Source organism: Lygodium microphyllum, chromosome 8 (assembly GCF_053477565.2).
Source record: "Lygodium microphyllum isolate KBCC chromosome 8, Lygodium_microphyllum_v1.1.10, whole genome shotgun sequence".
Lineage (NCBI taxonomy): Eukaryota > Viridiplantae > Streptophyta > Polypodiopsida > Schizaeales > Lygodiaceae > Lygodium > Lygodium microphyllum.
In genome coordinates this window covers 71,512,357-71,526,191 of record NC_141142.1, presented here as the reverse complement: position 1 = coordinate 71,526,191, position 13,835 = coordinate 71,512,357, and the positions used below count along the sequence as shown (strand labels likewise).

Genomic DNA, 13,835 nt, shown 5'->3' with positions numbered 1-13,835 from the left:
TGATTGACTCTCGCATACCATGATACTTAAAGATGTGCTACAAAAATAATCATGCCATATGATTGGCCTTTATTTTCTTCCTCACCAGAATGAAATGGGTTTGTTTGCTAAACTTACAAATGATAGTTTATATCCCATCATTTCCTATAGGTGTCTTAGGAGGCTGAAAAATAAAGTCCATTTCAATGCTTTGCCAAGGCCTATCTGGAATAGGCAAGGGCTGCAACAAACCCAACATCTTTTGCCTATTATGCTTTACCTTATGGCATACAATGCATGTCTTAACAAATTGTTCTACGTTGTGCCTCAAAGCTGACCAATAAAAGAAATGCTTTAGTGGCTTAACTATGGCATCAATACCTTTGTGTCCTATATACGGAGGAGCATAACTTTCAGTGATAACTCTACGCCTTAATTGCTTTATGACACACAGTTGTCCATGCATCATCAGAAATCCATCTCTAATTAGCACAAAGTGTTCATGCCTTTGATCATTGCAAAGTTGATCATAAACATTAGCAAAGTTCGAATCAACAACATATTACTCTTTCATGGCATCCAACTCAGTGTGATAAACCATGCTGACGACTAAAATTTGTGGCTTATGTGACAATGTATCACTCACAATATTCTTTTTATCATCAATATGTATAATTTGAAAATGAAACATTAGCCAAATTGAGAAAGGGGTACAAACTAATTTGAAATACCGTGAGAGTGAAAAAGAGAGGTCAAGTGTGTCCATCTTGTATGCTTCTCTGACAACTTTGTCTGCATCAGAAAGTACCTTAAAGTTTGATGGTCAATCTGCACTGTAAAATCAACTCCCAACAAATAATGTTTCCACATAGACAGTGCATGAATTATAGCCAAGAGCTCTTTCTTATAGACCTGAAAATTGTTTTTTGCACCATGAAGAATTTGGCTCTCATAAGCCACAACTCGGCCGCCCTGTATAAGAACAACCCCAATGCTGTTACCACATGCATCACATTGAACTATGAATGACTTCCTTAGATCGGGCAATACAAGCACATGATCTGAAGTCATCTTTTCCTTCAACTTTTCAAATGCTGAACTATTGTCCATCTAAATGGCACGTCCTTATTTTGCAAGACATGCAATGGAGATGCAATTTCAGCAAACCCACATACATACTTCTTGTAGTAGTAAGAACATAAATCCAAGAAGCTGTGGATCTCATGCACATTCCTTAGCATCCAGCTTATTCCAAGCTGTCATGATGTCCACCTTAAAGGTACTTGTCAACCAATTCGATGCAAACATTTGCTTGAATTGTACCCACGTTGATGGTGCTCTACCTTGCATCAAAAGAGTGGACCACCACTGTAATGCATTCCCTTTCAAGAAAGTGGCTACCTTTCAAATCTTCAAGGACTCCTTGAAGTTCCCCATTGAATAGGTTGCATCAAACTATTGAATGAAAGCCAAAGCTTTCAGCCTATCTTGTACACCGCTGGAGGACTCTAACTTCATTGCTTTTCCATGCCCCTTTGGGTGTCAAGTTGTCATACACTGGGAACTCGTACTTGAAATCTAGGATGGCATAGAAGGAACTATAGGCAAAGATGAACAATCAAATAAGCCGCGATGGGTTCCCAAAACCTTATTGTAGGCATAAGGCTAGGATGAGGGTAACACTTGGATTTGGGTACCTAAAGCCAAGATGGCCAAGGATCCTACTCAAATGCTGCCCTCAAACATGACGACACCAAGCCATGTGGTAGAAAAAGCACCAATGCCACAAACAACTTAGGTTGCAAAACACATTGAGCCTCAAACGCATAAGCTAGCAAAGCCTAACCAGATTGCTGAATTTACATAAAAAACAATGCCAAACGGAGCATTTGCATGTCCCATAAGCATTGGGGGGTGCAGATGTAGTATAAACATGTTACTTTGTGCCCTAGGCATCAAGCAAATGCTGCCATACATAGGGTTTTGTATATTTCTAGCCATACCTGAATACATTGGGCCTTGCACACCATGCATTGGTGGTTGTATACCATAGAGATTTGTTCCATACATTCCCGTATGTGGTCCCTATCCAACCATAGCATGACAAATTGTGCTTCCACTAAAATATCCTAGTTGCCCCATCATAGCATGCATGCCCAACTATCCAAAATCCATCGTGATGTCCTTGTATTTGCATTTCTTTTTCCATAGGTACCAACTGTTTTATTTTGTTAGCATCTTTGGGAGCTTCTATTGAAGGATTTGGCATTATCTTCAGTCCATCTTGTTGTCTCGAAGGTGTAGAAGACGTCTTCTTCTTCTTGCCTTTGCTGTTTTTCTTTGAAGCATTCAAAAATCAGGTAAATTGAGGATACTTTGCCAATTCAGCAAAGAGATTTGTTACTCTCCTTATCCGATTCTTGAACTGGTCATCAAATTCCTCTTCACTTTACTGGTCATCAGTCTCCTTATGCCCTGAAGGCCATACATATTGCCCAACATCAACATTTTCAGCTTGTTGTCTATGGTCTGAGCCAGACATTGCATTTTCTTCATTTCCATATGAATGTTCATACTAAGAGGCATCATCACTGCTTGAGTCCATCTCATTGTATGAAGACATATTGCTGTAATTTCTCAGTTGAGATTAAAAATCAGCACTAGCATAAAGCTTTGGCTTGCAATTAGGTGCCTGAATTGAGTAGTATCCGGGCAATGGAACCATGAAACCAGCCTTCCTCCTCAGATAGGGTGGTAAATAACCTGATTAAGCACTATTTATAGTAATTAACAAATTCACAAAACGGAAATGCACACTTTACCATATAATCTTGGACATTGGACACATTTTTCGGTATTTATTTAACTTAATTGAAGAAGTAGTTGATGTACAATGGGATTCTCCCAATCCCTTTCGGTATTCCAACTCCCCTTGTTGTCCAAAACGACTAGCAAGTCTTCAATCTGATTTGCATCTTGATTGGAGTAGTCAATTGGTATTCATCTATTTTGATGGAGATGGAAAATGCCCGAAATTCATTGATTTGCTGGTCCCTCCACCTGAATTTGATTGAAAATAGCTTCAGTCCTATTGAATCCAAGTCTTGAAGCTTCCAATTTTTGGCATGCTTCTCGAGGCTGTTGCAAAACCCTGATTTCTATTGCAGATTAGGGTCTACAATAGAGAAATTTGAAATTTCTCAGCCTTTGGTGATCTCAATGCTGTAATCTTCGGAGCAAGGTTGTAGGAAGGTTGCGAGATGAGAGAGAATGCTGAGGAGAGAGAAAATTCAGACTTTCTTTGCGAAGAACAAAAGAAAATCAATCATTTACTGCTGCTACCTTGTCTCAACAGCCTGTAGATGCTGTCACTTGATGTTGATTGGTCTTCTCTTGCCCTTGGCTACCTTAGATGGTCCTCCAATGGTTGTAAATCAGACCAACAGCATCTCCTCCCTCTCTCTTGTAGGCTGAATACACTAAAAATGTCTCTCTTCGAAATTTAAAGACGTTTTTGAGTCTTGCATGGACACTTTTGACAAGTGGCAGTCTTTTCAAATGGTTTTTTCAGCATTATCCATAGTTAAATATTAATTTTCAGTCTTTAAATATTGAAAATTAATCTTCAATCTTTAAATATTGAAAATTAATCTAATAATTATTTCGGTGCCCTAAAAAATAATATGACTAGCCAATAATTAAATTGGCTAGGCAACATCCATTTCCGAGTATCTTTGCGCCATCTTCGACCATTAGATTGGCGTTAAGTACCATTAAACACTACTTCTCTAGTGTCACCAATTGACACTTATGGCCAAATGAATGACCTAGGCCAACAACTGGCATTAGATACCACCAAGTACATGTGCGGCATAACTTATAGCAACTTTTGCTTTTGACATCTTATGATTTTCTCGGGTCGTAGGCTTGTAAATTTTCTCTAATCCCAGTTACACCTCACATGTGTAACATTTACTTAACCATTTGATTCAAAATTAATCCACATGTTAAGTGAGGTTTCAAAAATACACGTCCTCATGATATGGTACTTGGTGTCAGATATGGGCTTGGACAATTGAATGTCAGCTTAAGAGTCAATAATTGCTCAAGTATACTCATGATAGAAATTGACCTAGCCAATTTAATTATTAGTTGGTGGAATTATTTTTTTGGGCATTAGAATAATTATTAAATTAAGTTTCAAAATTAATTTAATAAGTTGGATAATGTTGAAAAGTTGGATTAGAAGGCAGTCACTTGGCAAAACTTGCCCATGCAAGTGGAGAAAACGTTTTTAGGAAATGGTGAAAGTTTATTTCAGCCATTGTAAGTGAAAAGGAGGCTGTTAGAGAGCAAGGAGATGCTGTTGATGTGATTTGCAAGCACTAGGGATTAGTCCTACAGTAGGTGACAGCAGTTTGGAGCCCTCTAGGTGCAGGTGACAGTAGCCCAAGGTCCTTTTGGTGCATGTGATAGCATACAAAGAGCGGGCATGAGTCTTTTTGGTGGTTCTAAGTTGTAGGTGATAGCTTCCAGGACTGTTTGAGCAAGGCAACAGTAGTTTTTCAGCATTTCTTGCTATGAAACTCTGAAATTTCTCTCTATAGCATTCGCTCTCATCCAGGAGCCATCTCTCATGTTATCTCAGCAAAATCTAGCATTTGAGGCATCAGGTGAAGATATTGAAAAATCTTTGATATAAATTCTAATTTATAGAAGAAATAGGGATTGACAATTGCCTTGGGATGTGCGCTCAAAATTGAGAGCCTAGGATCTAAGTTCCAATAGCTGAAATTAAGCAATTTTAGGGAGATTCAAGAGGCTGGCTATATTGGGCTGAATTTGTCTTTCAAGGAGCAAGATGAAGGCCAATCCCCTAGCAAACCAAGGGGCAAATTGGTTTGAAGGCTTGTTAGTTAATTTTGATAGCAAGTGACACTTGGATTAGTGGAGTTCAAAGGATCTCAGTTGTACTCTATCCATTTGTAATAAAAGTGAAAAAAGTATTGCAACGGGTGCTAGCTTTGGGGCCAACAAGTTGTCCATTGTCCAAGATTTAAGTAGTAAAGTATGCATTTTATTTTATGTGAATTGTTTGCTTGCTATAATTATTGTTAAATTAGGTTATTTACTATCCTATTCTAGGAGGAAGGTTGGTTTCATTGTGAAACACGGTTCCTTTCAAGGCTGGTAGGGCCTTATCTATTGAGACTATCAAAACATTTTGAGTGTTGTAGCCATGGTTGTTGAGATAGTTTCAAGTCCCTCAAACAGTTGGTTCCTTGTCTATTGAGACTACTTCAAGGCCCTTTGAGAGTTGATATTCTTTTGGTGGCTTTTGAGTATCATAGCCTTCTCGACTAGTTCTTGAACATAATTTTTTGCATATTGCAAGAAGCTAGTTTCAAGCTTGGCTACAACTGTTGAAGTTACGCCTTTGTATGTTACTTTGATGATGTACATTCTGAAATTCAAAGTTAAGGCAAAAAATTTGTTAACCTTTTAATTATATTTTGTATGTTAGCTCAGTGTCTCCATGCTAGTGACCATGCTTTCGCATTCTTACTAGCATGGAAACACAAAGCTAGTGGCTTCTCTCGTGAGGTTGAGTTTTGGGCACCATGAGCACACATTGTGTATGGTTCTTTCTTATAAGTGTCATTTCGAGTGAAATACTTGGATTACAAGGTGGAGAATGTCTCTTTCACTCCTTCTAGGGCATCTTTTTGGGCTTGAGAGGAGGTGTTGAGATACCAAGGTTATTAAGCTCATTGTATTCCATTTTTTCCTATTTTAGTTTCCATTCAAAGCCCAAAAAACATAGTAATAGGAAACGATTGTCCTAGGCTCCCAAAATGCGAAAACACCACCCCAATTATGTTTGCTAAAGGGGACACCAAATTGGGATAAGGGGTGTCCCCTATCCCATCCTTGACCACTATTCCCCCATCTTGGTCGTCCCCTACCTTGTTCCCTTTTTGTTGCACATGCACATGCACTTGTTCTTTGGTAGTATATATTCACTTCTATGCCAAAAAGGCTTTAATGGTTTCATTTATTAGTGCTTGTCAGGGCACCACCCTAGATAGTTTGGTAACTCGTGTGCTTATAAATAGGGCATGGGCATTCATCACTCCTTATATTCTCATTCATTTTTCATCATTCCACCATCACACCTTCAGTCTGAGCTCTCTCCATTGCTGTCCATATCCCTACCTTAGTAGATATATTAGTTTTTGTGCTGTCTAGCTAATCCGATGCCTTAACAAGATCGGTGATTTCATTCTAGTTGTCTTTTTCACATCAGCATTAGCTATTCACACTCTAGATTGTTGCATTTTTTGAGTTCACATAGCTTGGCAACATGTTCTTCATAATTTCCATTGCTATGTTTGCTGGTTTCACCCCTCCTTGGGCTGGTATAGTACAATCTAAAGGGTAGTGATCATAAAATGACTTGCGCACACATGAAATAAATTAGCAAATAAACACAATACTCACTAAATAGGAGAGCTAGAATGCTCTTGCAAGATAGATGACACACTATAGGCCCCAAAGGTTGGCGTTCCTTTTGGTATTTCTTTATCATTGTTCAAAGCTTGCACAAATCACAAGCGATTTGCTGTCACAAACCAATACTCTCTTGATGCCAGTGATTCCCATCGGGCTTGTTCTTAAATCAGCCCAGACTTGTCTCTAGCTCAGTGTCCTCAATTGTTCTCATCAAGCCTGACCAAATGTGTGGCAAATTTGTTCATTCACACTAATAAGTGTAATGCACAAGAATACATGCTGTCTATAAAGAAATGCCCTAATACAGAAACACGTATGATCATACGACAAAGAACAAATTGAAAATAGAACATAGTGAGGGTTAGGGTAACTCAGAGACAATGAACACAGAGAATAATCTGAACTAAATGATTGCTGAATATACAATCCTCAATGCAGCAAATACACTCTGCAATGAGTGAATATTGAACCTTGAATTCTCATGTCTCAAGAACCGAGGTAGAGATAATGAGCTAGAGAGTGTGTTGTACAATGGATCTTGAAACACAACAAGATAGCCTTTGAAGAAACTTGCACAAAAGGATGGGCTGAATGGTGACATAGCTGCCAAGGGTTACTAAAACGAGAGGTATGAAACGGGTTTCATAGGTTTCATAAAATGTTAGAAATGGGTTTCATTCAATATATTAGAAAAAGAGAAGGTTTTATATACACATATTGTATAGCTCATGTGACATAGAAAACACATATTGACATTATTCATTATTTTGTACAATGCAAACAAACATTCAGCGTACCATTAGTATTGGCATGCATCATGGTCCACTATCCATGCCGATCATCAACTTGAGCTGTAAAAGGAACCATTAATATATGCAATCATCATGGATAACAACTCAAAACAAAATTACCGCAATCAATGCTAATATCCATGTCAACGTGTTAAGTAAATCCATGATAAACAATGATTACAAAAGTACCAAGATATTTCCAGTGTGGCATTTGTGAAAGTTTAAAACTTGTATTTTATACGTTTATGAAACACCTAGGTATGAAACAAGTTTCCTAACCTCATGAAACAGATTTCTTGGCAACTATGAATGATGGGTAGCTTATCTATTTATAGATGTTGATGGATCCTCCCAAATTAGGATTTATATAGTGCATGTTGGCTATCCAAGAACTTACCAAGACCATAGAGGCAATGGTTACCTTCCCTCGAGAGTGCGAAGGGCCACTTGGGAAAGGCCAAGGCTTTGGACAAAGAGTGCATGTAGTTTGCCAAGTCACCTATTAGAACCTACAAATGTGATGTTTAAATCACTTTGAAATAACAAAAAAAAAAGATTTTATGCCCATCAAGGGGAAGAGATGGTTGGCTCACAAATCATATAGTAGGGAGCATTTACTTAGCCACCCACAAGGTGTCGATGATGAGGGGTAAGCCACCGTGGAGGCGTGTAGGTGATTGGATTGTTGGCAGAGATTGGTTAGGATTTGAAGTGAGTTGGGTGCTATTGGGTTCTTTGCACAATGAGATGCATAGAAAATGCCATATAATGTAAATGAGAATGCTCATGCAACAAGGTGCCACTTGGACAATGTCCTTCCCGGGAAAATTGTATTACTTGCCCAAGCATCCTTTTACGAAGATGATATCAAGGTCATGAAGTGCAAAGGGGAAGATACACAGGGAAGGGATGGTTATGTTAAGGATAAGAAGACAATGCCGAAACATGTAGGTACCAAATGAAGGGTCGTAACCCCCTTTCAATCATGGATGTTGAACAAGGTTGGCTTGAGAAGAATGAGAGTGCATTAGCCATCATCGGGCTTGGCCTCTTTGACAATTTGTTACTTCATCCTGACCTCACCCAAGCTAAAGAGTTATGGGGTAGTCTTACTACATGATTCAAAGGTTACATAAATAATGCAAAATTGTCCTTGAAAAAGCAATTGTATAGCCTTCTGTACGATCCCACCGATTCTCTAAAGCAACATCTTGATCATTTGAGCCTTCTCTTTCAACAATTGACCTCTCTCAATAGTTGTGTGGATGACGACGATTAGAAGGCTGTTCTTCTTAACAGTCTCGTGAAAGAAGAACTTTTTTTAGAGATAGTTACAACCTTTAAAGTGCCTAGGAAGATCAAATATGAAGAAATGGATGCCATCTTTTTGGATGATGAAAAATGCAGCAGGGATGCTCATTTGATCCCAGGTGCCCTCTACACCAAAAACAGGCCACCAAAGTGTACTTACTGCAAACATATTGGTCATGCCATTGACTGATGTTTCAAAAAGAAAGAAAAGCAGATGGAGGAGCAACATGCGCTTTATGTAGCCACTCATTCCTTCCTTGATAGTGACTGATGGAGATGAACCTTTAATATCCGACAAAGCCTTAACTGTCTCCATGCAATCACTGTTTGTAGGCAATGGTGAACAAAAATGATAAATATATGGTTTTAAGTTTACTCCTTTTTAAGTTTACTCAAAAAATAATACTTGTGTTTGTAATTAGACATTGGCCATGCTCGCGTATGTGGTGAGACTTTTCTATCACATATATTGAATGCATCATGCACGTGAGGTACTGTGCTTGGATTTTTAATCTACAAATCATTTAGTTGTACCTTAAGTTTCACTATGATTATAGTGAAGCATTGTAGACATTTATCTTTAAACAAGACTGTAAATGTTTGGAGTTGTTGGTCTGTGCACGATCTTACATGGAAAGCCCTTGTTGCAGAATGGAGTAGACTATGTTTTTGTAGAATGTTTGAGACCTTTGCATATTTTGAATTTTACAGTGAGCACGCAAATATGCTGCTCCTTATTTCTTACTCAGCATTTGGTTTGGAAGTCTTGTGAGATTGTTCTGCCACATTTCTTTGATAAGCATGTCTGCATGCTCAGTATAGAGTAGGACATCAGGCTGTTATGATACTGTTTTTCTGTGAAGGTGGTCCTGCAGCAACCACTAGCGAGTTCCAGGAAATAGAGGGAGAGTCTGAAGAGCGACGACGACACAGACTGGAGCGCATTCAAAGGACTCATGAACGAGCTGTATGTTTTTGTTGCCACCAGTATGGTATACGAGTTTTCAAGTGCCTGTAATTGTTGGTGTGTAAGATGTTTATGGACATTTGAGCTTAACTCAATATAGGCATGATACGAGTCACCACTCACTTGCGGGCTTAGGAAGACCAACCTCAACATGTGAGGTCAGGTGCATCCAGGCAGTGCGGACGTGCTTTAAGATCTTTCATACTTTTTCAAACAACTTTGCTTTGCTAGAGTGAATTTGCATGTAGATGTACCTAGACGGTGTATGGAGTGCCTGGGTAGACTTTGCATGTGTTACATATAAATTGTGTATGATGGCTAGACTAGACTGATCTCTGTACAACAAGCTGTATGTTTATGTTGCCACGAGTATCTTGTTCTGCAGTCTTATATCATTTGGACTGCCAGAATGGTGTATATGTATTCAAGTGCATGATCAATATGAGTAACATATAATTATTCAGGATCAAACTTTTTGATACTTTAGTTGCGCCAATGGCTTATGTAGTCTTTTTCATATTCAGGCTTATATAACCACGAGATACAAGTAGAGTCTAAAAGGATCAAACTTTTTGACACTTCCATTGTGGCAATGGCTTATGTAATGTTATGGATATTCAGGCTTAACATAGTATAACCATGACATGACTCGCAATCCACTCCTAGGCCCATTAAGTTCCCATCCTTAAGTTTGGAGTCAGATGCATTGACAGGTCACGGTGCACATGCTGTAAGATTTTATGCTTTTCAACACCGCCTTGCCTTGCCATGGCGCTTCACATGTAGTCCTGGGATGGAAAGAATGCTCCATGTCATGTATTGCATGAATAGGCAATTAGCTTTTGGGGATCATTTTCTAGTAGACTCTTCTGGCTGTTCCGTTTTGAATCATCATCCCCTTTTTTCCCTTGATGAGATTTTGAGCTTTTGAACAGCTAGAAATTGGATACATTTATGTATATGTACTTATTTAACTATGCCTGTGAGTGCATGACATGAATAAAGAGATATTTATACACAGACACACACTGACATATATGCAGAGATGTATTTTCATGACATGATTTGGTCTGACATGATGGTTTTGTAAATTTCTGATTGACCATATCCAGGCTAAAGCTTTGGAAGAAAAGCATCAACGTGATTTGCTAAGCCAGAAGGAGCAAGCAGAAAGACATGTAATGAACATCTCTTTTATATTCCGTTCATCTGAAGGCTTGCATCCATATATTTTCCTTGGTTCTCATAATAATGTGCATCTTTTCTCATGAATCCCCTCCTCGACAATATGCATTTCTTGAGTTGCCTTCATAATATCATTGCTTTAGTTATAGGGGTGTGCATATGCCACTAAAAAAAGACCAATGAAGGCTGAATACGTTTTTTATAGAAGCAAGCCTTATCATATAAATCAAAATAGATTGCAGGACCAGGAACAAATGTGGCGGTCTTGCTACTGGCTTTTTAACTTTGTCTGTTAGGAAATAAGCTGCTTGATGAGCCACAGAATAACTTCTCCTTGTTGTGTTTGTGGTGATACAGAGAGCGGGTGAACTTGTAGACGCTGAAATTAAAAGATGGGCTGCAGGCAAAGAAGGGAATCTGCGAGCCTTGCTATCTACACTCCAATATGTGAGTAATTACTGCTGCCTTCTTTCTCAAGAGGGGTTTGTCTCGTTTTTCCTTGCACTCAAAAGGAGTTCTTTCAGGCCATGCCATATTACATGGTAGAGGTGTAGAAGGTATGTTTTTGTGACAAACGCAAAAGATGCAAATTCAGTTTGGACCAAAAACTTTGTGGCCAGCATGGATAGTGCATTTATTCAGTATGATGAGGATTTCAAGAGTCCCACATACTCAGGTTTTATCGTACATGTTATTAACTTGTCTTGCTTGTTGAGTGCAAGTTACTCCAAGTCGATCACTTGGAGAATTTATGGTGGCTGCTAAGAAAAAGTCTTGTCTTCTTAAATACCATTCAGCTTGTGTGGTGTCAAAGTGATCAGGCCTTCTTATTTGCAGGTCCTTTGGCCAGAGTGTGGCTGGCAGCCTGTATCATTGACAGATCTCATCACTGCGGCAGCAGTGAAAAAGGTATATCGCAAAGCTACCCTTTATGTTCACCCAGATAAAGTGCAGCAGAAAGGTGCTACAGTTCAGCAGAAATACATTGCTGAAAAGGTCTTTGATCTTTTGAAGGTATGTTAGCTCAAGTTGTGCTTCTATTTGATGGTCTTGAAGGTCTTGGGTGGTTTCCTCTAAGAAAAAAATTATTTTACAGGAGGCCTGGAACAAGTTCAACTCTGAGGAGCTTTTTTGATGTGAAACTTGAGAGTGTGTAAATGGCTGGATTTTATGTTCTGGCAGTACTTACTGCTGATGCCCATTGAAAGGTGCCAAGAATAAAGCTGGATCTGTCTTTATTCATGAGAATCACAGGTCTTATGAGCTCCAATGGAAGACGTGGCACTATTTGTAGGATGGAAGCTTGTTGTCACATTGTTGAACAATTTTGCGAAAGGCTGGAATGGCGTTATCCAAGTTCTATGGAGTTGGCTGGTTCCTCTGAAAGCAAGATCCGATTAGATTCCCATCTGCAACATGCTCTTCAAAATCAGTTGGGTTTGCAAGTCGTGCTGCTAGTCTACCATTGATCTTGAGTTGTTTCAGCAAGCTGCTATCTGAGGCCATCAGTAAGGCCTGCTATAAGATGACAAGTACTAGTGTGGAAGACAGTGTTCCAGGTGTTAAGTGATTGAATTCTAGGGTGCTTCTCCCCAACTTGACATGTCAGAATGGTCCATTTGTTTGTAAAATTTTCCATTTTAATGGGGTAAAATAGTGTTTATACTGAGGTATCATTGTTGGTATGATATATTTTTATGCTATGTGAATTGTTTCCTCACATCAGTTTTTCTAATTGAGATCTTTTATTACTAGAAGGTTAGAATATTTAGAGCCTTGGCTGGATGCTAGGGACTATGTCAAGTTCCTTTTGTCAGCTGTTTAATAACTGTACATTCATCACCACATTGGAGAGAGAGAGAGAGAGAGAGAGAGAGAGAGAGAGAGAGAGAGAGTATATTAATATCTCTGAAAGGCCAATGTGGCTTTTGAGACCAGAGCAATACATGTAAAAAGTTTCTCATCTGAAAAAGGTAAAAGACATGCCCATGAAACTGGATGTTTGGTAATAATCTATGTAAGAAAATGCTTGTGGTACAAATGTAAATGATACTCCTTAAAAAGAGGAAAATAGAGAGAGAGACTCATAGTGAAGTATTTCTTAAGTAGAAATGTAGCTGCACGTGTTTGAGGTTGTCTTGGCGTATGTTTCTATGATATCACCAAGAAAGAGACAAAAAGAGAGAAATGGTATCTCTTAGTGAAGTTCTCTCAAGTGGAAATGTAGCTCTGTGTTTGAGGTGCCTTGGCATCTCTCTTATGGTGCTTAATGATAGCTTTGATTTGTCTCCAATAAGGGTGTCTTCAAAGCAGGCGTGGGGTTCTTGCTTGACTAAGTGCCATCGTTCTAACCAAGGAGATATCCCTTGAAGATGAAGCTATTGTACGATATATCGTTGTCGATTGTTTGTTGGCAATGGCGGCCAATCCTATGCGTGGTTGTGTAATAGTGAAAAAGTTAAAAAAAAAAAACCATCCATCTATTTGGGTAGACTTTTGCGTGGGGGGTTTCTATATTGAAGGATAGATGCTATGCATTTTTGAAGCTCCAAAATGAAAAATCCCAAATACAAACTATATCGCTTGTAGATAGCAAAAACCATATTAAAATAGATGATGGTACTTGACTCGAATATGATGATATATTGACAATTTATCAATATAATGCTCCTTTGTCTTTGGAATTTTGTTATAAATTTGGCACATGTAGCTCTTTATCTTGTTTTGTGTTGAGGAAATGAGCCTATCCAATAGTTGTATGTAACCCATGTGGTAGGTAAGTATTCACATAGCTTGATTGGGTGATGCAATCATCCTTGGAGAGCTGAAAGAAATGACTTGGGTAATATATCCTCACACCATGTGTGGGAAAGGGGTCTAATCCAAGTCCTCTTTGGGTCTAGTCTCAGTATGTTTTGTTCTGATCACATGGTTTAGCTTGGTAATCCAAGTTGTAATCATAGGTTGGTAATCAGTCAATGTGCAGACTATGTAAACTCACCCATGTCCTCGTCTTAGTGTGCTATGTGGAAGAGCAAAACAAGTATCGGAATAATAAAAGGCACAAAATCGATGAAAGAGATCATGTA

General features: G+C 38.7%; 1 protein-coding gene across 1 annotated transcript in view; it reads left to right on the top strand.

Annotated features, from left to right (window-relative positions):
• The window catches only part of LOC148032444 (uncharacterized), a 49,176-nt gene extending 36,705 nt beyond the window's left edge, over positions 1 to 12,471 (top strand). The window contains exons 5-9 of the mRNA XM_087683118.1: positions 9,458 to 9,561; positions 10,674 to 10,739; positions 11,104 to 11,193; positions 11,584 to 11,760; positions 11,843 to 12,471. Coding sequence (XP_087539244.1) covers positions 9,458 to 9,561; positions 10,674 to 10,739; positions 11,104 to 11,193; positions 11,584 to 11,760; positions 11,843 to 11,881 — 476 coding nt within the window. The 3' untranslated portion in view covers positions 11,882 to 12,471. The remainder of the gene's footprint in view (positions 1 to 9,457; positions 9,562 to 10,673; positions 10,740 to 11,103; positions 11,194 to 11,583; positions 11,761 to 11,842) is intronic.
• The last annotated feature ends 1,364 nt before the right edge of the window (positions 12,472 to 13,835 follow it).